The following is a 24,561-nucleotide window of genomic DNA, read 5'->3' as shown; positions in this document are numbered from 1 at the left end:
TGATCCAATAACTGATGAAAATATAATTGACATTTTTCTCTGTACGTGAGACATAAATGTGAGACATAATTATATGACCAACAATACACAAGTTCAAATATTTTCTTGCGATCGGCCGGCATGAAGGAAGACATTCACAGAAAATTACGTACGCATGCAAATACATTTTCCATAGAGAAAAACAGAGACAGAGAAAGTTTGTGTGTGTGTGTGTGTGTGTGTGTGTGTGTGTGTGTGTGTGTGTGCTGGCGCGCGTGTGTGTATGTGTCTGAGATCAAAATCTTATGAGTTCAAACGTTGCAACCTGTAAGCTTTTGGATTCTAATATATTTTTATTTTTCATATTACTTTAGATTTACATTAGCCTTTGCAAGGAAAATCAACAACTAACAAACAGACTAAAAGGAAAAATTATCATAGGGTTAAAGTGATTTAAGCTTGATGTCGATGAATACGCAAAAAAAAAAAAGTTTAGCTAATCATCACAAACGATGAGAGCAAACATCTCGTCTGAACACGTATCGTTTACGCACCCCTACAGCCTTCTCCAAGGTGCCACCCCCGTCTTTGTGGTCCGGTCATCCGTACATAACGCAAATCATCGCCGATGCAATATTGATAAAACTCCGCCATGTGTGTCATTTTAGCGTTGACCTTTGTTCCGGTTACCAGTGAAGTAGGGGTGCCTGGTCGCCACACGGACCCCCACTTATCTCGGCCCTTTGCTCCGACGTGCTCTCTCTAATCAGGCGAGGGTAACTTCAAAGACCTCCTTGCACATGCAACAGTCCAAAATTTCAAACAATGCCCGAAGAAGCTGGATATTGCGAGCTCAAAAACAGGAGATCAAGGTGAGTATTATCAGAACTATCTGCTGATTCATGTCTTCTTTGTTGTTATGAAGATGCGATGAATATCCCACGCCTGTATTCATAAATTTTCATTTCGTCAATTGAGACAATTACTCGGATTATAATTGTATTGCTTTGTTTTAGGATAGGATCATGTAATCTAATTACAACGAAAGCATGCCAAACAGCATGCATTTAGATTTTCCTAAACATAGATAGAGACATTGGCTTTGACTTGTGTGTGTGTGTGGGGGGTGGGTGTGGGTGTGCGTGCGTGCGTTCGTGTGTGACAGAGTGATGCTAGAAAATATACTAGGTCATGTTTTTGTTCCAAAAGAAAAGTTATATTCATCGTTTTGTTTATTCTGCAAACATTATGCTAATACAGATTTGTGGGTTTTGCTTCTTCTTAATATGTCGGGATGGACTCGCCTAATGATAAGCGCCTAATGTAGTGGCTATCAAACAAACTTCCATTTCTTTGGGTTTGTGATCCGTGAAAGCTATTAGGCCCATCAAGATAAATCTATCATAACACCGCACAATAACATTGCCGAAATAAAATTATAGGGGAGAAATAAATAGAAAAAATTTAAACGATCTTTACCTTCATCTATCTCAGCTATAGAAAGGTGCATGGTATAACATTTATGACATTTATGATAAAAATGTCTAAACCGGACTATTGCAAACACTCGTATTAGTAAGACGATTTCATCGCAGCATCTATTTTCACCTCACCCCATCCCCACATACCCAAAATTCAGGAAAACCCTGCCTTTTTGTGGGTTTTAAGTTCTATTCTCGTTGGATTTTTTACGTTTCCCTCTGTTTGCAGAGGCAAATGAGTGATGGTTGACAAGAAGAAACAGTGATTTATATTGATTGTGAATGTTCATGTTATTCTGATTTGATTTGATTTGATTTGATTTCACCATAGATATATTTCAGATATCACCAACAAATACATCAAACTTGCACAATACAATAATGTACATGAGATAAACAAAAATGCAATGTTAAGCCTAGAAACTCGGTGTTTCTATACTGATGATAAGTAAAAAGTGAATATGACATCCTTTGTGACAGTGTCATAGAGATCCCATGCACGTAATGATGTAGAACTCTCGCGAGGGGCAAGCGAAATACTTGAAGTAAATAAATATCACGCTTACACTCATTTTAGCGCAGATAAACCCACATGTCTATACAGAAAACGATTAGCTAAGACATGGAAGCTGTGAATGAAATCACCATGATTCGATTTACGTTTAGAAATATCCCTAAGGAATAATGCTATACCAGACAGAGGTATTAATGTTTAGGCAGTTGCAGTAACAGAGGCAAAACGCACTGAAGTGCGCAGGGTCGCATGTTTAATGAAAACTTGTGACAACAGTTACAATAATCGTCATTATCTGAAAGAGAACTCGAGGGGCCCTTACAAATTCTGATCACAATCTTACCGGGGCTAGAAAAGCAAAACCTACATAAAAGCCATTGCAATTACAAATAGGCGTCTCCACAAATACGCTTTTTTGATCTAATTTTCGGGGTCTCCGAATCTAAACGACAACAATGGAGCAACGTCCATATTTTACCTCGCTTATCGCCTGTCTGCGAGAACATTAATTTTATCTCGACAATGCCATAGGCTTATAGATCAAGGTGATATCAAAAGCGCGCTGACTTTGATCAGTGCCCATAAAGGAGGGCCTCTACTTAGCAGACGTCCATAAATCAACTTATTCTCGCTTGGGTATTTAGCCCCCCGTATATTTTACACAAAATCGACTTTGATTAGCGTGATAAGTGCAGTTTGGGCTATTTGGTTTCCCGGGACACCTTGTTCGTGACAGCGTACTCGTGAAGATAGTGCTTTACCTCTTTCTGTGCCAGGGACTTTGGACAGTGTGTGAAACGATACGAGGTTTTCTGTGCTAATCGACACTCGAAGCACCCAAAGGCTTAATGTGACATTGCAACTAGCTGTAGTACACTGGCACTCATGACATACCATCTGTCTGCAGTGTACGACGAGATACACGTATAGTCGTAGTCAATGGATTTTGCTTAGATATGATGTGAGTTAAGAGTTAACAATATGACTAATCGAAAAACTATACACTTATAAAATGAATACCTTGAAAACCGCTGAACGTTTAAGAATCACAATCAATAAAGATGTCGGATAAAACTGCGAGACCAATGATAATATTACATGATAAATGATTTGATTGATTTGATTTTATTTGATTTGATTTATTGATTCCTGTATTATCATTGTACATGAACATACATGTATAATATGTATATATACATAAATGGGTATATTATATTCAGCAGTACGTTTTGCATTTACAAATTAACTGTATATATCCAGAGTTGCAAGCTAGACTTCTGACTAAATGTGACATTGTTATAATGCGTGTGAAAATAATATCATTTATTGTTTGGTTTCACAAGAGATATCATCAGAAGCAGGATCAACATTCATTTAAAGCCAAACATATATGTTCCTTCATTTTCTCATGAACTCATTCATTACTTTGCCACTGTTAACATTCATTTTCCAATCATTTTATATAATTATTTGTTTGTATTTCATGTTTGTTTGCGTGTTTTTGTTGTTGTTTTATCTTGTGTGTGTGTGTGTGTGTGTGTGTTTGCTATTTTACTCTTTGTTTGAGTGATGATATCACAATGGATCTTGCTTGGGTAGACCGCAGAATAGTGCAGTCGAAAACATCAGCCTGCACCGAAGATGTACGAGGGAAAACTGTACAAGACTATCTCAAGGCGCAATTCACGCAGAACGAGAGAATTCTGTGTTTTTCTCTCTTCCTTGCTCATCGCATGGTGCAATATCAGTTCGTTTCTCATCTCTCGTCAGTATTATTTCGTAGCCTCCGGTCAAACAGGTATAGGTTCCTTGCCGACAATCGTAATTTTGGCCCGTTGTCTTAGCTACCTGGTCTCAGCTCCTTGCTTTTAGACAATCAACTTCAATGTCATCTTTGAGGCAAGGGGGAAAAGTTCTGTAACCTTTTATCCGTGATCTATGAATCCAGGTGCTCAAAGGCACGATGAAAAAAAAAATATGTTACATCGGCTCCTGAGATATGGTGTCTTTTGAACTTTGCATTTAAGCGCATGACGAGATAGCAAGGGTATTATATCTCGGATCTTTGAATGACAAGAATACTCGTACACATTAAAAAATACAACAGATGTACGCATAGTACGACTGTGATGATGGGCTTGACTTTTTTGATATCATCTGAATCTAATATTGCGGTGATTCTGTATCAGCTGAGGAGTAATATAAATGATATGTTGAGACGTTCAAATCATGATTGAACTTGGCATGCATTAAGCCGACGCATATAAGGCTGGATATTGCAGGTTAGAAAAATAGCACCACGTCTGGTACGTGCTGAAGAACACTGGTTGTCATTCTTTACTAACAGGTCCTGATACCAGCCGACTGAGGTTCATCATCAGGATGGGGTGGCTTCTGAGTGCCGTGGCGTCGACTTTCACGCCGTCGTGGACGACCTCGGCGCTGATCGTAATCGTCGTCGCTGCAGCGTTGGTAGCACGACGACACCAGAAACCGAAAGGCTTTCCTCCAGGGCCGCCTGGTCTTCCGATTGTCGGCAACGTGTTCGCCTTCGGAACCAACGACGCTTTCGCGGAAACTCTGATGCAGTGGGGAAAGGACTACGGGCCCGTGTACTCGGTCAGAATCGGGTTCTCGAATGACGTGGTCGTCTGCGGGGCCGACATGATCAAGACGCTGCTGGTAAAGAAAGGTCTCGACTTCGCCGATAAACCTCATCTCATCGAAGCCGACTTGTACAATAAAGGCAGACGTGGTGAGTACAATAATATCCTGCTTGGCGTACACACGAGGTGAGATGGGTTGCACAAACGTAACAATTTTTTTTTTTTTTTTTTTTTTTGGGGGGGGGGGGGGGGCAGGCAGGCCCGTAACTAGGATTTATAAGGGGGAGGGTCAAAACTAGAAGTCATGGACCTTCGTGGGGGAATGAAGTGATCGAGGGAGGTACGGTCTTCTGGGAGATTATTATGCTTTTGGCCGTAAATGTAAAAAATGTATTTTATTTTACACCTGGAGTTTGGTTTAACACATGCATCAGCCATGAAAAAAAGGGTATCTGATTTCCTTCATGCATACATTGAATTGTTCAAATCTATTATGTAGGGCCTACACCAAGTTATCATAGTTCTTAGATTTACGTAGTGCCAATGATGTCAACCACCTCTTTCTTCATGTCGGTCTCCTTCTAGCGATGAATGTGAAGGAGTCCGCAGAAATGTATTCACGGGGGTGCAAGAATGTGTTCAATATTTGGGGTATAAGCAAACAATTAAGAGAGCGAAGCGACCCAGAGAAAAGTGGGATCCCATTCATCACAAGGGAGATTTTACTCTTTTAAGTGACATTTTTAAACGATCCAGGAACACTTTTGTGAAATATTTTGAACTTTTCAATAAAAAAAGTAATACAATATGTCTAACCTAGTATAGTTGGAAGTTAATTAGTCCAAATTGCAATATCTAGATTGTGATAAGTGACTTTGCTTACGAGGGAAAAACTTAGTAAAATGGGTCAATATATGCGAAAGAGAATGAGGTTATTGGGGATATTAAGTGAATGAATAAAAAAGCAAGCCAAATCATAAATTGTTATGAGGTGCAGCTGCGTCAGAATGTATGATTAACATACTCTATCCCTAAAAATCCACGATGAGAGCTTGTACATACCCCCCCCCCCCCCAACAACAAAAAAATAATAATGATGATAATTGATTAACTTTTTTGTCGTATATATGCAACTTTCTCGAAGTTCATTCATTTTGGCTTGGAATGCAATTACAAATGTTCTTATTGGGTTGAAGGGGTTCATAAGTTCATAATGTAAAAAACATTCATTGAATTCTTCACTTGTTTATCATTATGACCGTGAGCACAATGAGACAAATTTCTTCTTTATCCTAACGCGAAAAAAAAAAATCGAATGACATAAGGCACCAGCAAGACCTACTTTACAGGTAGTAGCTGTCAGTGTTCATGATAGAAGAGGCCTCTGGACGAAGATTACTACTCGAGTATGGGCGTTATGATTTGCATTAATAAATCTGACATTTCCCACAGGGATTTGTTTTAAGACTTGCCCCGAGGCACGGATGTGCGCGCTTGCGCAACCGCACACTCAAACACACTGCACACATAATAATTATGTCTTATGCAAGATACACACAACCATATACAACCATATATGTATATGTATATATATATATATATATATATATATATATATATATATATATATATATATATATAATCATGATAACTGAGGGAAAGATAGGACAGGGAGAGAGAAAGGGAGAGAGAAAGAGAAGCTATCACTGTTTGAGGCCTTTTAGCGATTTTTAAGATGTGCGATGCCTGCGAGATCGCGGTTAGCGGTTCCCGAGCTCGTCACGGAATGTGGTTTTGTGCAATGTGATCATACTGTCAGTGATTCTTCTTCTTCTTTCTTGCGATCTTGTGTACCTCTGCTATCGTATAACAGACCAGCGCTACAAGGGATATCCCCTGAATCTCTAATGGGTACCTCTCCGATCTTTTGAAATGCTAATCGATCAAAATGATGCGAAAAGCTCGCAGAGTATACATGCAGCATACGCAAGAGAATAAATAAAAAGCAAAAAAAAAAATACAAAAACAAAACAAAAACAAAAAACTACCAGACAATATACTTGTATAATATATAGCAGCTTCACAATGTTTAAACCGCCAAAATGATCTATGGCTTCGCATCGTGGCATATGTAAATTTCGAAATATCAAACAAGGAACTTCATGTTACCAAGCTTTCCAATCAGATGATAGTGACTTTTCTTAATATATGAATTTTGTATGTATTACGTTACAGCATTTCAATTGAATAAACTCTCGATGGGCATGAAACTGTAATGGGTTGACGAACGTCCCATGATCAAGTTACACGTTACATGGCGTATTACGTAAGATTTCACGCTGTTATGCAGTTTTCCTATTATCATCTGTAGTTAATGAGACACCAACATTGGTTCGAGGCGTTACTCATCGAAGGTTAATTGTGGTGAGGTTCTTCTGACAGACACGTTAAAGGGATGGGATATTGATTGAGATGAGGATTGGGCTTTTAACTTTTTCGTGAGATACAAAGAAACCACTTATGAAATAATACAGAGCATAACATTCTAAGAGGAATTCAAAGATTGTTAAATGAAAATCGGTTTTGGAATGGCGGAGACACCCAAAAACAGAGTAAAACAAAGCGATCCTGATAAAAGGTGGGTCCCACCTTTCATTAGGATTGCTCTGTTTTGTATATCTCACCTATATTTCAAAATCAATTTTATTAAATAAACTTTGAATCCCTCTTGGAATTGAATGCGCTTGGATATTTCATAAGAGGCTTCTCATTATCTCACCAAGAAATGTTAGAAGCCATAGGTCTCAACCAAAACTATAGATCCATTTAAAACCATGCCTTGAGGTCAATATTTCCAACTTGCTTCGGTGCCAATTCGTTGACATCTAACAAGATATGAGCGGAAATTTTCAACCTTGACTAACACATATTTAAATAACAACAACAACAATATCTTTTCCATTGCTAATGAGTCAAGTAAAAATAGATGTGATGCAGGTTTATTCACAGGTTTCCCGTTTAATGAGTTTGCGACAAGCGAAGCATTTGGATTTTTACTTGACGTAATGCGTTACTTAGAAACGTAAACAATATAGCACACCTAAGAAATCCCTTGTTTTCTAATGTTTTAGTCGGTTCGGTGGTGGATTGCAACTTCAATGGTAAATAGAAAAAAAAAAAACTCACCAAAACCCACGAGGATGAACACAGAATAGACCTGAAACAGAAGATCAAACCTCAACGCTATTCATAGCAAGTTAAATATGCAAACGACGTTGGGGGATATACACACGTACATCACACCGACCAATCAGCAGGTATAGCGAGAGGTCATGCAGTATTGAGTTTGCTCTAAAAAGTAACACCAAGGAGGTTCAGGAGAATTTAAAGTCACAGCTGTCTTTATATTTCCTTTGAACTCGTGTTCGATGCCACCATTCGAATATATTTGATGCATGTACCACGCAGAAAATAAAGACAATTGACTATTGTGTCATTATATAATCACCAACCACTTTGTAAGGAAGATAAATCTATGTCTTTGTGATAGTAATTACTTTTCACCATCCATTATGCTTAAAGAAATTAATATAGGCGATAATTATGTACCGGTAAAGACACGGGGATGCGCGAATTGAAATTGCGCAAAAAAAAAAAAATGATGAAATAAAAATGAAAATTACTCGACTTGGCATATGCCCGGGCTCTAATCTCATGTATATGATAATAATAATGATAATGATGATGATGATAGTAATAATAATGATAATAATAACAATTATAACAATAATGATTATAATAATCATTATCATTATTATCAGTTTTATCTTCATTATTATATAATATAAGTATATGTTATATATATATATATATATATATATATATATATATATATACATATATACTTGAAGATTTTTCCATATCAATTTTATTTGTCGGGATTATGTAGAAAAGTGATAAAGCCGGCTTTTCAGGAGGGTAAAGTTTGAAACACTTTCACATGATACACAGGGTTTACACTTTTGCACATATTTCTGGACGGAATTGACTTTGTGTTATATGCTTTATCAGTAGGTGAGATTTCATTTCATTTTATAAATGAACAAACAAAATGCATTGTATAGCGAACATGTTAAAGTTCAACATGAATCTTCACATTGTTCAGCACGACGGCGGCATCAAACATTGAATATCAAAGGCACACATACACCTGTGGAATGTTTTTGTACATCAATATAAAACTGATAACTGTTTGAATGATTACAGCCAGTTGGAACTCCATATCCTTGGTAACACTTCGAAATATAATGGTGATAATAATAATGTTATTGCTTTCAATATCTTTTTTTAGACAAGAAAGCGAGAACTATAGGTCTTCACCTACAAAACATATACGTGGCTAAACATGCATATCAATCATTATTGATGATTAATTGATCTAAAAAAGAAAATAAAGCTGGTATATGAATCAGAAATTACGTTGTGGGCATGAAATAAAATTCTATCTATAATCACAACTTCATGCATAACTTGAAAATTAAATGCACTCGCACCTTAACATTCAATTTTGACATTCTTTGAAGCAAGTCCTCAAAAATGGAAATGACAAAGTTATATCTGATACACATTCAGCTTATATACATAGAGACATGATTATTTTGCACATTGTGAAGGTAGAGTAATTTCTGAGAGTGTTTTTAGTCAAGATTGTCACGTGTGTGTGTGTGTGTGTGTGCTTCTTGCTTATCAAAACAAATTTGTTTCTTGTTTTTGTGCACTACATTTATTGTGATAAGACCGACAGTGGGAACTGATAATGTTATGTGTAATAACGCATTCATAATGATTTACCCCTTCATGAATTAATGTACATCGTACTGCAGGCTGTATAGGCATTGTCGATCTCGTGGGCATTTATTGCCTAATGTCGAACTCATGGGCCTTGCTTGCCTAGTGTCGGACTTATGGGCCTTGCCTGCTTAGTGTCGGACTTATGGGCCTTGCTTGCCTAGTGTCGGACTTATATGGGCCTTGCTTGCGTAGTGTCGGACTCATGGGCATTTTTCGCGAGTGACGGATTCGTGGGCATTGCTTGTCTACTGTCGGACTCGTGGGCCTTATTTGCCCATGTCGAGCTTCGGGCTGTATGACTTATGGACCTTGTCGACGGGCAGTATGACTAGAAGGTGTCGGTCTTGTGAGATGACCCCATGCATCCTTCCACACTGTGTAATGACTATCGCAGTTCTAAAACCAGCTGTTAGCGAAGATTTTGAGTTGCATTTAGCAAACATATCGTGTGGAATGTCTTTAATGTCTCTTGTATACTGTTTCCTTCATTCGAATATATGGCAATATTATGCGAATTACTCTTAATTGAACCAAGTTACATAAATAGTTGTCGATTGTTTCGAAATAATCGACAAGTAATAATTATTTCGAATAATCATTATAAATTGGCATCAGAGGTCTTCTGTTGGTTGGTAGTGGCTAACTTTGAGCGCCAAAAATGTTCTTATCTGAGATGATCTTATATCTAGAATCGTACAGAATGGTAACGCAAGGGAGTTATTGCGAGCCAGGATTTCTGTACCAATACAACTTCTTTTGTTACGATTTGATTTACTCTGTCGACTTTTTCCTCTCTTTTTTTTTTCGCCAAGCGCCTCTCTCTCGCGTTCCTCAGGGATCTTTTCTCGACTAATAGAGGTTCGTAAACAAAGCAAAGTACCTCTGACCCAGGCAGCTTTGTAAAACAAACACTCCTGAATAAACCTTGTGGATTTTTATTCATTGAAAACCTAACAAGTAGGTTTTTTCCTGTTATATTAACAGACTTATCGAAAGACGCATCAGATCTGTACGGTGTCAGTGGTATATATGGCTTCAAATCGCTTGGTGATACGTTGTTAAGTACACCAAACAGTACTATTGAGCTGGAAGTAAACGGTTAAGTTTATGGATTCAGGCTGGAGGAGACGTATGACCTAGTCGCTTTTCAAGGCTACTGTAATGCACCTGGCTTGTCGCAAGAAAAATAATAGCAATTTTACTGGCTTGTTGTCAGGAAATAATTGTCCATAATAATTGATTGTAACCTATATCAATGGATACAGGATCCATAAGGCAAAAGTGGTGAAGCTCAAAAAGAAAAAGAAAAACGAAACAAAACAAAAACAAAAACCGAGGGTACAATTAAGTGTGAAATTGGTGAAGTATTGCAATCGTAAAACCCAAATAAAATGTTGGGGAATCGTCTTTCATTGTGTTCAGTGCGCGCTTCAAAAGACTCGATGAGGTCGTACGACCCGGAAGTCGATTGCTTAGGCATGTTTTTATAGGCATGACATAAATTTTGCGCCAAACGTAAAGTTCAAGTTTTCTCCTATCACATAACGCCTGGGATTTGTAAACAACAGTCGAGGGAAAAAAACCACATAATTTTCGTTTGTTTGTTTGTTTTTTCTTTACGGTTAAGTACATTATTATAGCTTTGTTTCTGTTTAGGTTAATCTAGAAAGTCAGTATGATGCATTTTAGTATCTTTGTACTGGTACATGTATTAAGTCTGACGCATTAGGCCGACTATAGTGGATAAAGTGCAAGAGCCCGAATCAGCACGTACTGCGCTCATAAATTTACCTGTTCAATACAATTAGGTACACCATTATCAAAAGTGACAGTCGCGAGCTGCATCAATTTTGCCCGTTCGTGAATCTTGATAAATTATATAAAAGGAGACATTCCTACCTCCCACCTCCTTCTCGCCTTGTAGTGAGGCTATCAGGCTTCTGGTCCCGCACTTTACTCGCCGAAGAATGGGGTCGTGGAACAAGGCTTGGGTCGCAGAGGTCAGGCGGCAAAAGAGCAAAGACCTCAGATGGATCTCACCCCTAAGAAAAACTCTTTATCATGTTTCTTCTCCTTCGTATTGTATCGTCATGTTATAAATCATAACCGCCTCATATTGTTTGGTGATCAACATCGGTCCTACAAAGGCGCTCAGCTGGCATATATGCGACTTATTACCAGACGTTATTCGATGCTCTGCCTGTAGTAGTAGGCCTATAATGTAGAATTCAGAATTTCAGGGGACTTCCAAAGTTGGCGACCATATGTTTGTGCCGAGCTGTCTGAACGAGGTGTGTCTGTACGGATCGACAAAAAGACCCAAACAATAACACAAATGTATTATATACACACATATATATATATATATATATATATATATATATATATATACTCCTAGATGGGTCATTTGGAAGACATTTTCATTTGTTTTATATGCAAATTTTAAAATACATGTTCAATGGCAATTTACGCAATGGAGACACGAAAATTGTCTCCTTAATGACCAGTTGTCTCCCTAATGAAGACACTTCCCCCCAATATGTCTCCCTAAGGTGCCAACTAGGGATATATATATATACGTATATATAGTTATGAGAAAGCAAGGAGAAAGCGGTGTGGAGCTTTGACATCGTTATTCCTCTCACTGTTCCTCCTTTTCGGAAAAGTGCAAGAGTGAAAAGTTGGTCTCCGCCGGGAATCGAACCCGGGTCACATGTATGCAAAATTAATTTAGGAGAAGCCAAAAAGCTGTTGTAGCGGTGATTTCTTTCACAATATATATATATATATATATATATATATATATATATATATATATATATATATATATATATATATCTTGGTTGAATGATGTTCACAAAGCGCAAATAGATTGATGAAATTTGAATAGATTTCATATACGGATACACACTTTGTCTTCAAATGTGTCTATCTATCTTCTTATATTTTTGATATTGTTGATATTGACAGTCCCAGGACATCCAACGAGGACAAACATTTTTGAGCTGTATATGAGTGCTTATAAAAGCAATGATTTCCCTCTAATGTCAACCTCGATTTAAAGAAATGCATGAAACCGGGTTTTCTCTTGGTGTTGTTTTATTTTTTTTCACTCCCACATTCTGAATGAAATGTGACATCTAGATCGCTCATTTACAGATCTAATAAAGATGCCACTACCAATGAAAGAGAAAGGCGGAGTCTGTATACCTTTCTGGGTGGTTGCAATCAGATGCGTGTATATGCGACTCGACTGGATGTTTATACACACAATTTGTTGAAATGATACATGCTTTAAGATCTAAATATCTTTCCTGTGCAATTTGCAGATGGAGGAAGATAACTAGGGCATGTTCATACACCACATCATTTTAATAATGCTTTTTTTTTAATCCCTAGGCATTTTCGTGTCTCACTGTCGGGAAGGCTGGGAACACCAGCGGCGCTTCGCGCACACCACTCTCCGAGGAATGGGCTTCGGGAAAGTGGTCCTAGAACCTGTAATACGAGAGGAGGTCCAGGACACCATCAAGCAGTTCAAGGTGAACATTTCAATTCAATTCAAATCATTTTTTCTTTTATTCACGAAACTAACATCACCCAAAAGCTGTTTATTTTTTATTTTATTGTTCTATTCAGCAAGTCTGTGCCATACAAACTAAACATAGAAACAAGATACAAAATAATGCATAAAACTATGGTAATGATTGAAACATTCACAATATTCGTTTAAAATACATGATTAGAAATGTTAATGAATTACAAGCAAAATTAATCATCTTGAATTCTATTTCATGACATTGCTAAAAAGTCAAATGAGTTCTGAAATATGCCTTATACATTAGAAAAAAAAATCAGAATTCATAAAACGAATACAAATTATTCATTATACAGTCATGAGCGTTTATAGTTACAAATTATTCTTAGTCACTGTAATATTGCGTAAAAAAATCCTCTGACCCCCTTCTCTGCTCTCTTATCTCGCTCTCATTTCGCCAGTAAACAACCTGTGTACTGTAATCACGCCTCCTTTGTAACGACATTGACAAGACAATTTGGTTCACAAAAAGACGATGCCTTATAGTTCTCCTTTGTTTGGTTTTCTTTGGTTTTTTATTTATTCAGAATGAATGAAAGAATGAAAACAAATGAATTGAATAGAGTAGAATTGATTTGAAATTGGTTTCATTTTCCTTTTCGTAGAAAGTAATTACATTGTTTAGTGATGTACACTCAAGGTCAAATGTATATGTGTCGGTGATTATTGTGCTCGTTCGTTTTAAGAATCATATAGCCTTTATGCAGACACTCACTATAAGATGTACACACATCATACATGTTTATGTTTATGGATATGAATTCATCATTCTGTCAAACGGCATGTGTCTATAAGAACACATTGATGGAGACAGACAGGAAGACAGGTATATATATATATATATATATATATATATATATATATGTCTTTCTCTATACCTGTCTCCCTTATATATGTAATATATATATATATATATATATATATATATATATATATATATATATACACCTGTATACTGTAAATAAGAATGACCCTGACTGTAACTTCCGTCTGTTGCCTCTTAATTGTAACAAGAGGATTTCACCCGTTGGCTTTCTCAATATTTCATAAGGCATAGCAATTTATTGTGAAGTACCTGTAGCTCAATCGGGGGAAAAATCACTTCATTTGCAATCAGGCATGCCAACTTTCGTGCCTCAGGGAATCGAGGTTGAGAAAGATATGCATTTTTACGGACCCTCATATTGTGTAATGACGTGTATGTGTACGTAGGAAAATCGAGAGAACTTATTTCTGATTCTGATTCGGAAAGAAAAACTCTTCATTTTTTGATCTTGCGCCAGGAGCACTGACATGGTAAAGCGCTGCAGAAGGACGAATAACCTTGATTCCCCATTTATGTCACATTTTTGCTTTAGCTGTTTTAGCCCTTTCGTTGGCTGTCCAAAGTGCTGCCAGTTTGTTCTCATGCATGCTTGTTTTGCTCGAGCATCCGCGTCTCTCGCGGGAACGTTAATGGCATTTGTGAGAATAACACTGTAGTAAAGGACCCACACGGGTAAATAATTCCCCATAGAGACATGTGTTAAAATTCAAAATTCAAAAAATTCTGTAAAATAGCTGGGAGAAATGAGATGTTTCATCTTCACTAACCTGGATAAGTGAGTTATATACCCTGTCATCCATCAAATTTCCAAGGCGGGTTCTTCAGCTCAAACTCTGTCCACGGGTCCGCAAAGCCAGACTACGAGTTCTTTTCACTCAAAAAAATCCCCTATTTTCTGTACATGCACCCAATGAAATAAAGTCCCTTCAAAATTATTCCATGAGAAAAGCTTTCATCTTCAAACCAAAATGCAGTTTGTAGAGGAATTCAGACTCAATATCTGCAGCTATTCAGTTTTATGCCAAACTGCATTATTGATTTTAATTAATTTTTTTCTTCATTTATTTTGGTATCTTTAGTACGAATTTGTAAAGGGGTCTGGGACATTCCATTTTATTTACAGGTGTGAGCCCTATAATACTCTCGGGGAAACATCAGCCATACGAAAAATACAATCCTCACACACGCGCTTTGCTCATTTCTGTTATTGTATCCCTTGGTGAATTTGAAGGTGACGTCACCCTTCCCAACAAGTGGATGACAAGACAAATGGAATATGCGAGAAAGAATGTGCAAATAATGAATTTGTTTTCATTTTTTCTTCACGCATAGACTTTGAAGTCGTCTTTCGCATTTCCAGTGATTTGTTATTCATCTCAGCTTGCGATGAAATTATCGGTGTGGATTTTTTTCAAATCAACAAAACTAAATAGCTCGTATACGTATTAAGAAGAGTATGGTTTCATGTCAAGATGAGTGACTAAATCCAAGTCAAGCGTAACACTGGGAACGACAGTCTGTGTTTGTGTGTGTGTGTGTGTGCGCGTGCGCGCGCGCTTATGTAAAATTGTCATATCTTATCTTATTTTTTCCTAATAAGAGGTGATCATTTCACTAAAATAATAGTGATTTAACATTATGAACAAATACGATCGTAACTCTGTAGCATAGCAGCATTATAACTTTGATTGTTTCACAATTCACTGAATTTATATATCATGTATATCGTTATATATTGGATTTTTTTTTGTTATCTTTATCTTGTTACTCTTGTTAAGAAATAATTACAAATCAATGATCAAATTTCTTTTAAAGTTTGATACTAGACGGGGGGGGGGGAGATCCAGGAATTACGTAAAGGGGGCGGGGCGCAAACAATATTTCTGGTGCTACTTTCGGGTTTCATCTCATTTTTTCTTTTTATCTCTTTTGTTTTGAAAGCAAATAAGGAGGGGGTGCGCGCCCGGTGGGTCCCCCTCTGGATCCGCCACTGCTAGAGCATTGTTTTATAAAGTAAATCTTGTATCGTTTATTTTTCGAAGATCAAGATTATGTTCTGGAGAATCATAGCTTCATTTCCAACATGATAACCAATTATAGAAATATGTGAACGAAGAATATATTTCTATGAAATCACCAATCAGATGAACCTCATTCAAGATTATAGCCAATTATAATGTTTCTCATTGATTTTGCTATCTATATATTGAATTAACTGTTAACCACAATAACTCAATCTTGGTCAGAATGAATTTGAATGTATAGGCAATGCAACAAATTTTAACCTGAGCGACTGTTTTGACCTCTTTATATATCAGGATATACCAGAAGCTGCATGCAAGTTATATCTGGGCCCTGTTTTATGAAGAGTTATTGATTACATAGATGATTTCTATCATAAGTCCATGGCAGACTGTGTGGTAAGGAAATTTATAATCGAATATATCTTTTGATAAAACGGGACCGTAATGTGAACTTCCATCGAACTACATTTTATTTGAAAGGTAAAATCTTTTAAAATGAAATTATAATGCTTTACAATTCTGTTAAAGTAATTTCCCGAAACTTAATGAATTTAAGCAATCTGATATCGTTAATCTTTCCAAAAATACATTAGAATTGGATGAGAAATCCTTTTCCAACAACAACAACAAAGTTAATATAAAGCTGTTTCATTATATACTGCGATGTCAATTAAGTCTCCAGATTTTATTTGACTCGATTTATTCGTCTTCCATACCTGATTGTCACAATCTGTGGCTGATTACTATGCTGATGTGATTTTTACAATTCTAATTTGGTAATTATGGTGCCCTGAATAATTGATTGACGTCATGTCATTGATCGTTTCGAAACGTTTACCTGATCCATTTTCAATTATCTGAGTTATTCGTACTACATCTTTTTCATCACATGCAATTCTTAAAGAAAAGATTTGTTTTGGCACTCATTATATATGTATATATATATATATATATAATTTCATTTTCAAATTCAGTTGCTTTTTGGATATGTCAAGGTGATTTAATTCACCGTATGAAGTCATCATGTTCGATTAAAACGTAAGCAATTGATAACTTTGTGCGACAAACAAAGACATATGATACTTCCACGATTGATCATCACTACTCACTATTTTTGGCAGCCAGAAAAGGTGATTGAGTTCATTCTGGCATCTCTTCAGACATGTCTAGACTCCTGTGTTGAGGTGAATTAATGATACATTTTATCTGATATCTGTATAATACTGCCATGACACGCCTTATATTGCACTGTATAATAATCTATTGTATATTTTTCATGTTGGTACACGTGTGCTCTGTATGCGTGCATTGATTGTGTATGTACAGATGTAATGTGTATACATGCAATCAAAACGAATTTTCAGAAATGAACAATAAAATCAAACTGAACCGAATTAAATTGAATAACATGGCCTGCATACAAAACGCTGTGAACGGTGAAAGCAAACTAACCAAGTTTGATTCTGTATAATTATATTCCAGTTATAAATAAGTATCAGTTCCCACATTTGCAATTATATTACCTTGTCAGCCTAAGGTGACGTGAGCTCGATTGATATCCTTGTGTATATTTCAGTGACAAAACGAAGAAGAAGAAGAAGAAAAAAAAATCCTTCTACTGTTACTTAAGACATCTATCGTTCATGCTTCACGGAATTGTTATGTTTATCATTATTCACATATTTAGATAAAATTAAGGATTTTGATGTGTATCTTTCTGTCCTTCTTTCGATGACTGGCGCAAAATTGAAGATTTTGTGCCGTTATCTAATTAATTTACGTTATAAATCATTTTAATTTTATTGAATTTTGTACGAAAAAAATGTCAGCAGATGACTCGTTAGAGGGTATTTTCTTGATGTCCGCACGTACTCACCATTTTTTTTTGTGTGTTAATTTCCTGTGTATGAGATGTAACCTTTATTCCGTAATCATGTTGATATCCCTGTAGAAACGTCAATGAATAACCCACTACTGACGGCGAAGAGCAACTTATTCCTGAAATTCCATTCAACAAGAGCTTTTTTTTTCAGTGTTCAGTTCTAAGATTGAGTAGCTTCATTTCCGGAGGTTCAGCTTGAAAGTGCGACTAAATATATATCAGTGTCGTGCTTCTAAGATTGAATGGCTCACTGAATAAGAAGTATATCGTTCATTCGAGAAGTTCAGCTTGAATGCCTAGCTGAACAATTTATTCATTTAATGAATGATTACAAATCCAATTTTTTAAATTACATTTGCTAACTCTTTGTAATGCTCAAAGTCACCAAGGTAATAGCCGTCCGTACTCACTGAGTGCACCTGTATTGTTGGTGTATATTTTTTGAAAGTAAAATGACAGTGGAATAAAAGATTTCTAATGGAAGTCAAAATTTACACACACACACACACACACACACACACACACACACACGCACATACACGCACACGCATAGAAATGATAAGCCCTATACATAGGCCTTGACATGTACTGACTTTAGTTCCGTATCCTGTTGCTGAGCAGTCTTTGATGAGAAGCACCGTAGAAGTAGAAGTAGAATATATATTATGTAGGACGCATTGTCATTAATTCTTTGATGTCTGTGTAACCCAAGTGCCTGGTGATAAAGCACCCACTTTACTCGTAGCTTATATTATGATATCCTTCATGATACAGGATTAAAATTAACTAGCGAAATTACTGCCGTTTGTTGATAGGTCTATTCAGTCATTGGGGAAAATTGAGCAGAAAAAAGTAATGTAAATAGGTCGAATGAAAGAAAGGATTTTGTTTTGTTTGGTTTTGGTATTAGTCTGTATATTACATTTTATTCAGAAGATCCTTAGCTTGATTATACGTTAATTTAATCCATCACTCTCATCCACCAAAAATTATTCAAACCTCTTACATGCATTCTTAACTGTTCATTTACATTGCCATCTGCTCATTTTAATCCACATCTCTTTCCAGTCATTTGCAGGGCAGCCTTTCGATCCCCGCGAATCATTGGCCACCAATTCATCCAACATCATTTGCCGCCTCACATTCGGCCGTCGATTCGAGCACAACGACCCGGAATTCCACCAGCTCCTGACCTACCTCCGGGGGATCATGGGCTTCCGGGCGGAGGGCGAGGTGATGGTGTTCCCCGTCCTCAGACACCTGTACGCCCAGAAGACACGGTGGCGGACTAGACTCGAATCCAATCGGAACATGTTCAAATATTTTGGCGCCAAAATTGACGAGCACAGGGTCGGGTTGTGTGAGAGGACGAGAACGGGGTCCGAAGAGCCCGACGTGCTGGATTTCATCGACGCTTACCTCGTGCAGGCGCGAGCGGACCCTGTGAACTTCAATGACGAGGAACTGAAAGTTGTCCTGTCCGATCTCTTCATCGCCGGTTCCGATACAGTTTCGACCACGATCAGCTGGGCCATATTGTACATGGCCGCATATCCGGACATACAGAAAAGTGTTTACGAAGAGATCAAGCAGGTATTAATGTGGGTGGGATCAAGTTGCGAAGTGGACTATAACTATCGTTTGAATATATCAGATTATTAGATCATGTCAAAGGGGTACAGCGTTTACCTTAATTTGATGGGAGCATTGTTTGACCAATGGACCCCATTTGCTGATTCTTGGGGGGGGGGTTAGTTTAAAGGGAGTTAGACTTAACACCCAACACACACACACACGTATTAAATTATGTCTGATGGTGTCTCTACAGGTCTAATGGCCTGTGGGTGTGTGGGTGTGTGGGTGTGTGGGTGACTGGGTGTGGGTGTGATTGATCAATGTCATGATTACTTTTTTTTTTGACAGTATAAATCAGCAACAATGCCAGCAATATTTAAAAAAAAATGAATACGTGTATAGGCCTATATAGTATGTTTTTGTCCAAAATATTTAAACAAGACAAAAACTCTACGATCACACAGGTAACTCTACGATCACACAGGTTTTTCTTTCCCTATATAGTGTGCATCTAGTGCATGTGGTGTATATATTTTGCAAGTTTCTAACGTAGTCGTAGACAAAGACAACTCGCGTCCTTACTTGGGCAATATATGTATCTCAATGTTTTTGCTTGGAATAATGCATTTTTTGTGTGTGTGCGTGTCAGGTGGTTGGCGAGGAGAGTGTCTGTCTGTCGCATCGTGGCGCCCTTCCATATTCCGAGGCGACGCTGATGGAGCTGCAGCGCCTTGCCAGTGTCGTCCCTATCAACCCGCGAGCGGCTTTCACCGACTCCGAGCTGGGTGGATACCACATACCACGCGGAACGCGTGTATGGATTAACATGTGGTGGGTGGAGGGATAGATCAATTTACCAATTGTGCTCACCTCGATGGATAGGGTTGTTTTCCGCCTCCCAGAATTTTCATTGTACATGTATATATATATATATATATATATATATATATATATACATATATATATATATATATATATATGTGACCTTGCCTTTCAGTATTTGAGAGCTATGCTCCGTTTTTAAGATCTTCAAGATCTAGGATTGATTATTATTTTTTACGGCGTTCTTTTTCTACTGATTCGTTTACTATATATATATATATATATATATATATACAATATATATATATATATATATAATATATATAATATATATATATATATATATATATATATAATGTATATATATGACATTTTAGGAGGAAATACATACATCAAGTGCATTTATGCCATTTCCAACAAAATTGTACACATTCTGAATGCACATAATTACACACAATGTGTACATGTATACACTGATGTGAATTATATATATATATATACAATTTGTGATATATATATAATGTATAATATACATATATATATATATTCCAAACACACTCACATAAATGTATATGATATGTGTGTGTGTGTGTGTGTGTGTGTGTGTGTCACTAACGGTTGACCTGTTTTATGCATTTCTATACTATACTGTGATAAATGCTGTTCCTGTTGGCCAGAAAACCTGCCCAGTATCTTATTTGCATAGTAACAAATAAGATATTGTTATACAAGATTCATTTTCATAATACGTAATACATCTGTTCTGTTCCACAGCGAGATGAGTATCTTTTTAGGTAGAATGAACAATTTATAAGAGTCCCTCTATTATTCTAACACACATTTCTTTACCATCAAGGAGAACTCGTGACATAGGTATGCTACATGAATCCGTATAATAGCAAAACCGTTTCAGTTCTTGAAACACAAAATAAGCATTCATTTTTATTCTTTCATTTTCATTCGTTTTTATTTCATGTCCATTTTTCATTCATTTTCATTTCACATTCCTTTTCATTTTCATTCATTTTGATTTAGCATTCATGTTCATTCTGTATAAACTGGAAATATAACATAACCTCCGACCTCGTTAATCCAAAACACTTGTTGCATGATTCCTAAGGTTCGTCAACCTACACAACGAGAGGATGGTGTGTAAGTCTATAACAAACCTTCGAAATTATCACGAACCTTATTTCGTTCCTTCATTAACAAACTTTCGGAAAGACTGACCTTATATTTCATTTTCGGATGAACGAACCTTCGGAATAACGAACCTTACATTTCATTGGCTACGGACCATCAAACCTTTGGAATAAGGAACCTTCGAAATAACGAACCTTATTTCATTTTACGGACTAACCAACCTTAGGAATAAGGGACCTTCGGAATGACGAACCTTCGGGATGACTAACTTTAACCAGTTATGCATTACAACCTTAAAATGTATATCTCTTTCACTGCTTCCTGATGTGCAGGTCTCTGTTTCGAGACCCGGTGGAATGGCCCCAGCCTCACAGATTCGACCCGACGCGATTCCTCAACAAAGACGGGTCAAAGGTCATTCATAGAGACAGCTTTCTACCATTTTCGGCAGGTGAGGTCATTTTGCATTCTACAACCCTCTTTAATTGTCACAAAGGTCATTAAATTTTGCAGTCTTTGTTTGCAACAAGTACATACACACACATAGACACATCACACACATCACACACATCACACACAAACACACACAATGAAATATGCTCTATCATTACTATGGTTAAAAAAAATCAGAGAGAGAGAGATTTATGTGAGTGTGAGTGTGAGTGTGGGTGTGTGTGTCTGTGTCTGTGTAAGTGTGTATGTGTATGTGTAGGCCCTAATGTGTGTATGCGTGTATAATGATTATTCACAAAATCATGTGAATAAATGAAACAAAGATATTGTCCAGAGGGGTGAAGTTTCAGGTGTGAGTTTCTTCAATTTGTTTCCCTCTTATACAAATTAAATTTGTTAAGATCGCAACTGCTGTACCCCGTTGCATAAAAGTTACTATTGTGGTAACTTTGCCATCCAATGGCAACTACCATGGTAACAATACTCAACAGCCAATCAAAATCAAGAATTCCATGGTAGTTACCATTGGATGGCAAAGTTACCACAATAGTAACTTTTATGCAACGGGGCCCTGATCTGTAAATTAACAAACATGTCGGGGAAAAAAAGAACCAGTAGAGGGAGACAAATTGAAGAAACTCACACCTGATCATGAGAATACTTTGTCATTTCGTACAGGGAAAAAAAAAGTTAAGAGTACTCTATACTCATATCATTTGAATCGAAATTACATAAATAACAGAAGGGAAAATCTGACATAAAGTCACATGCGTTTTTCTTCAGGGCCAGTGAAGGAGCATTGTTGCACAAAACCCGTGATATCTTTATCCGCGTTATCAAAACAATTATCTTGCTAGACAACCTTTATGAAGGTCATCCCTAAAGAGGAAGCACCCGACACAACGTAAGGAAGAGAAATCAAACAAAAAGAAATAAAACTACGCAAAATCAAACATATCGAATTAAATGAGTTCTATGGTGTTTGTAGTTATCTAAAAGAATCGTGATACTATACACTATAATATGCCTTCCTTCAGAAGAGGTGGAAAATCTCATCGTTGATGCCCCGTAGTAAACATCAGCAGCACGTGATGATAGTTCCAGATAAGAATACTAAGCGGCTTAAAGAAGCTACCGCACACCACCAGCCATCCTTTTCCGATTACAATATAATTATTAATGCAAATCAAACCCCGTTGCACGCGCAGGGTTGCATGCACGATGCATCAGACACAACCTTGCACGTGTGAATTTTCTGTTCGATTGTTCTTTTTGGTGTTGTCTCTTTAGACCCTTTATATTCCTATTGTACGAAGACATAGCAGAGAGAACAAGAGGGTATGATTAAAATGATGTTTAATCAAGACTCGACTTCGAGGGAGCAATCCCAATATGTTAAGCAATATCACAGATTGTTCATCAATTTTGTTTGAACGCAGGGAGACGTGTATGCATGGGTGAACAACTGGCCAAAATGGAACTCTTCCTGTTTTTTATGTCCATCATGCAACACTTCGAGTTCGTCTTTCCCGATCCGCAGTCGAAACCGTCCTTCCTTGGCGTGGTGGGGCTGAACCGACAGCCGGAGCCCTTCCTCGTTAAGGCCATTCCTCGGATGGAGCAAGGCGCTTACCAGTGAATTTAGTCCCTCCTTTTTTATTTATGTCGTCATAAGGAGTGAATGATTAGATAATGCTTATCATGATAGTGTGCAAGCTCAACCTAAACAGAATATTCGTCGGAAGTCTTTTGAGTTGCACGTTCTCAAAGGTATAGGCTTTTACATGCAGAGCAGGCCAGTTCTCAGAGCGGAGGGAGGGAGGTAGAGGGGGCGAAGGAGGAAGAGGAGGAGGAGGTAGAGGGGAGGAGGAGGAGGAGGAAGAGGAGGAAGAAGAGGAGGAGGAGGAAGAGGAAGAGGAGGAGGAGGAGAAGAAGGGGAGCGCAGGGCACTACCACGTGGCCTTGGTTTTAGACGATGGGTGTTTCTTTAGCGGATACCATTTCACATTTTAATCGCTCTTACAAGCCCCCCCCCCCCCCAGCATCTGCTCTGTAAGGTCCCCCCCCCCCCGATAAAAAAAAGAAGACACGGTTTAAGAGCGACACAGAGTAACTTATAATATAATGAATTGACAACTGTTTTATAGAGAGGAGACATAATAATGCGCTTTTCTCCATTTTCAAAATTTCACGCATTGTTGTGATGGTCTCTTGACTTCAGTAATAATGGGTTGAACTCGACTACATTGCATTTCATGTTTATGTATCAATTATTAAGATTCAAACTTGAGATCTCCAGAGCACTCTACATAATACTAAATGCTTCTAACTATAGTGACAAATCGGTGTAGCCAAATCAAACTTCAAACTGAAACATAGGGCCGTGTCGTTGTCTTGACAAATGACTAAATGATATTGTGAATTGTGCGATGATTTAGAATGCTTATCAAATACTGTCCATTCTTAAGAAAGTAGAGTACATGATAATCGGGCCCTCTTGCTAATTAATACACAGGTATATCCTAACGGAGAATTAAATCTTGTTGAATATAAACAGGACATACGTATATCTTAGCCTTTAACATTATTCAAACATCCGTGTGAATAAGAGTCGAGTTCACTTCATTTGCTTTGTTTGAAGCTATTGTCATAATGTCAATTCTCATTTAATGTTAATAAAATTGTGGACAGTTGTAAATATAAGTCGATATCATTTTGTGCATTGAATGTACCATAGCGATCCGTAAGCGCATGTGAAACTAAGATGTACATCATGATAATGATAAAATATAGAGATGTTTATTTAT

The 24,561-nt window shown here is 37.3% G+C and overlaps 1 protein-coding gene across 1 annotated transcript; it reads left to right on the top strand.

Annotated features, from left to right (window-relative positions):
* Window positions 1-800: 800 nt before the first annotated feature.
* Window positions 801-23,393, top strand: LOC139740548 (cytochrome P450 2J5-like). The gene is made up of 7 exons (XM_071651137.1): window positions 801-851; window positions 4,322-4,729; window positions 12,831-12,973; window positions 18,830-19,354; window positions 19,986-20,167; window positions 21,634-21,752; window positions 23,194-23,393. Exons 2-7 carry the CDS (start codon window positions 4,357-4,359, stop codon window positions 23,391-23,393), a joined length of 1,542 nt encoding a protein of 513 aa, XP_071507238.1. The 5' UTR covers window positions 801-851; window positions 4,322-4,356.
* Window positions 23,394-24,561: the final 1,168 nt, after the last annotated feature.

The sequence above is a fragment of the Diadema antillarum genome, unplaced genomic scaffold, assembly GCF_040938485.1.
Source record: "Diadema antillarum isolate AM-2024a unplaced genomic scaffold, OU_Dant_1.0 seq00000861_RagTag, whole genome shotgun sequence".
Classification (NCBI taxonomy): Eukaryota; Metazoa; Echinodermata; class Echinoidea; order Diadematoida; family Diadematidae; genus Diadema; species Diadema antillarum.
This window is presented reverse-complemented; position numbering and strand designations above follow the sequence as displayed.

Coding starts and splice junctions, on each gene's coding strand:
- LOC139740548 (XM_071651137.1), top strand. CDS start 4,357: ATGGGGTGGCTTCTGAGTGCCGTGGCGTCGACTTTCACGCCGTCGTGG. Junction 19,355..19,985: donor TTTACGAAGAGATCAAGCAG/GTATTAATGTGG, acceptor TGTGCGTGTCAG/GTGGTTGGCGAGGAGAGTGT. Junction 20,168..21,633: donor CGTGTATGGATTAACATGTG/GTGGGTGGAGGG, acceptor CCTGATGTGCAG/GTCTCTGTTTCGAGACCCGG.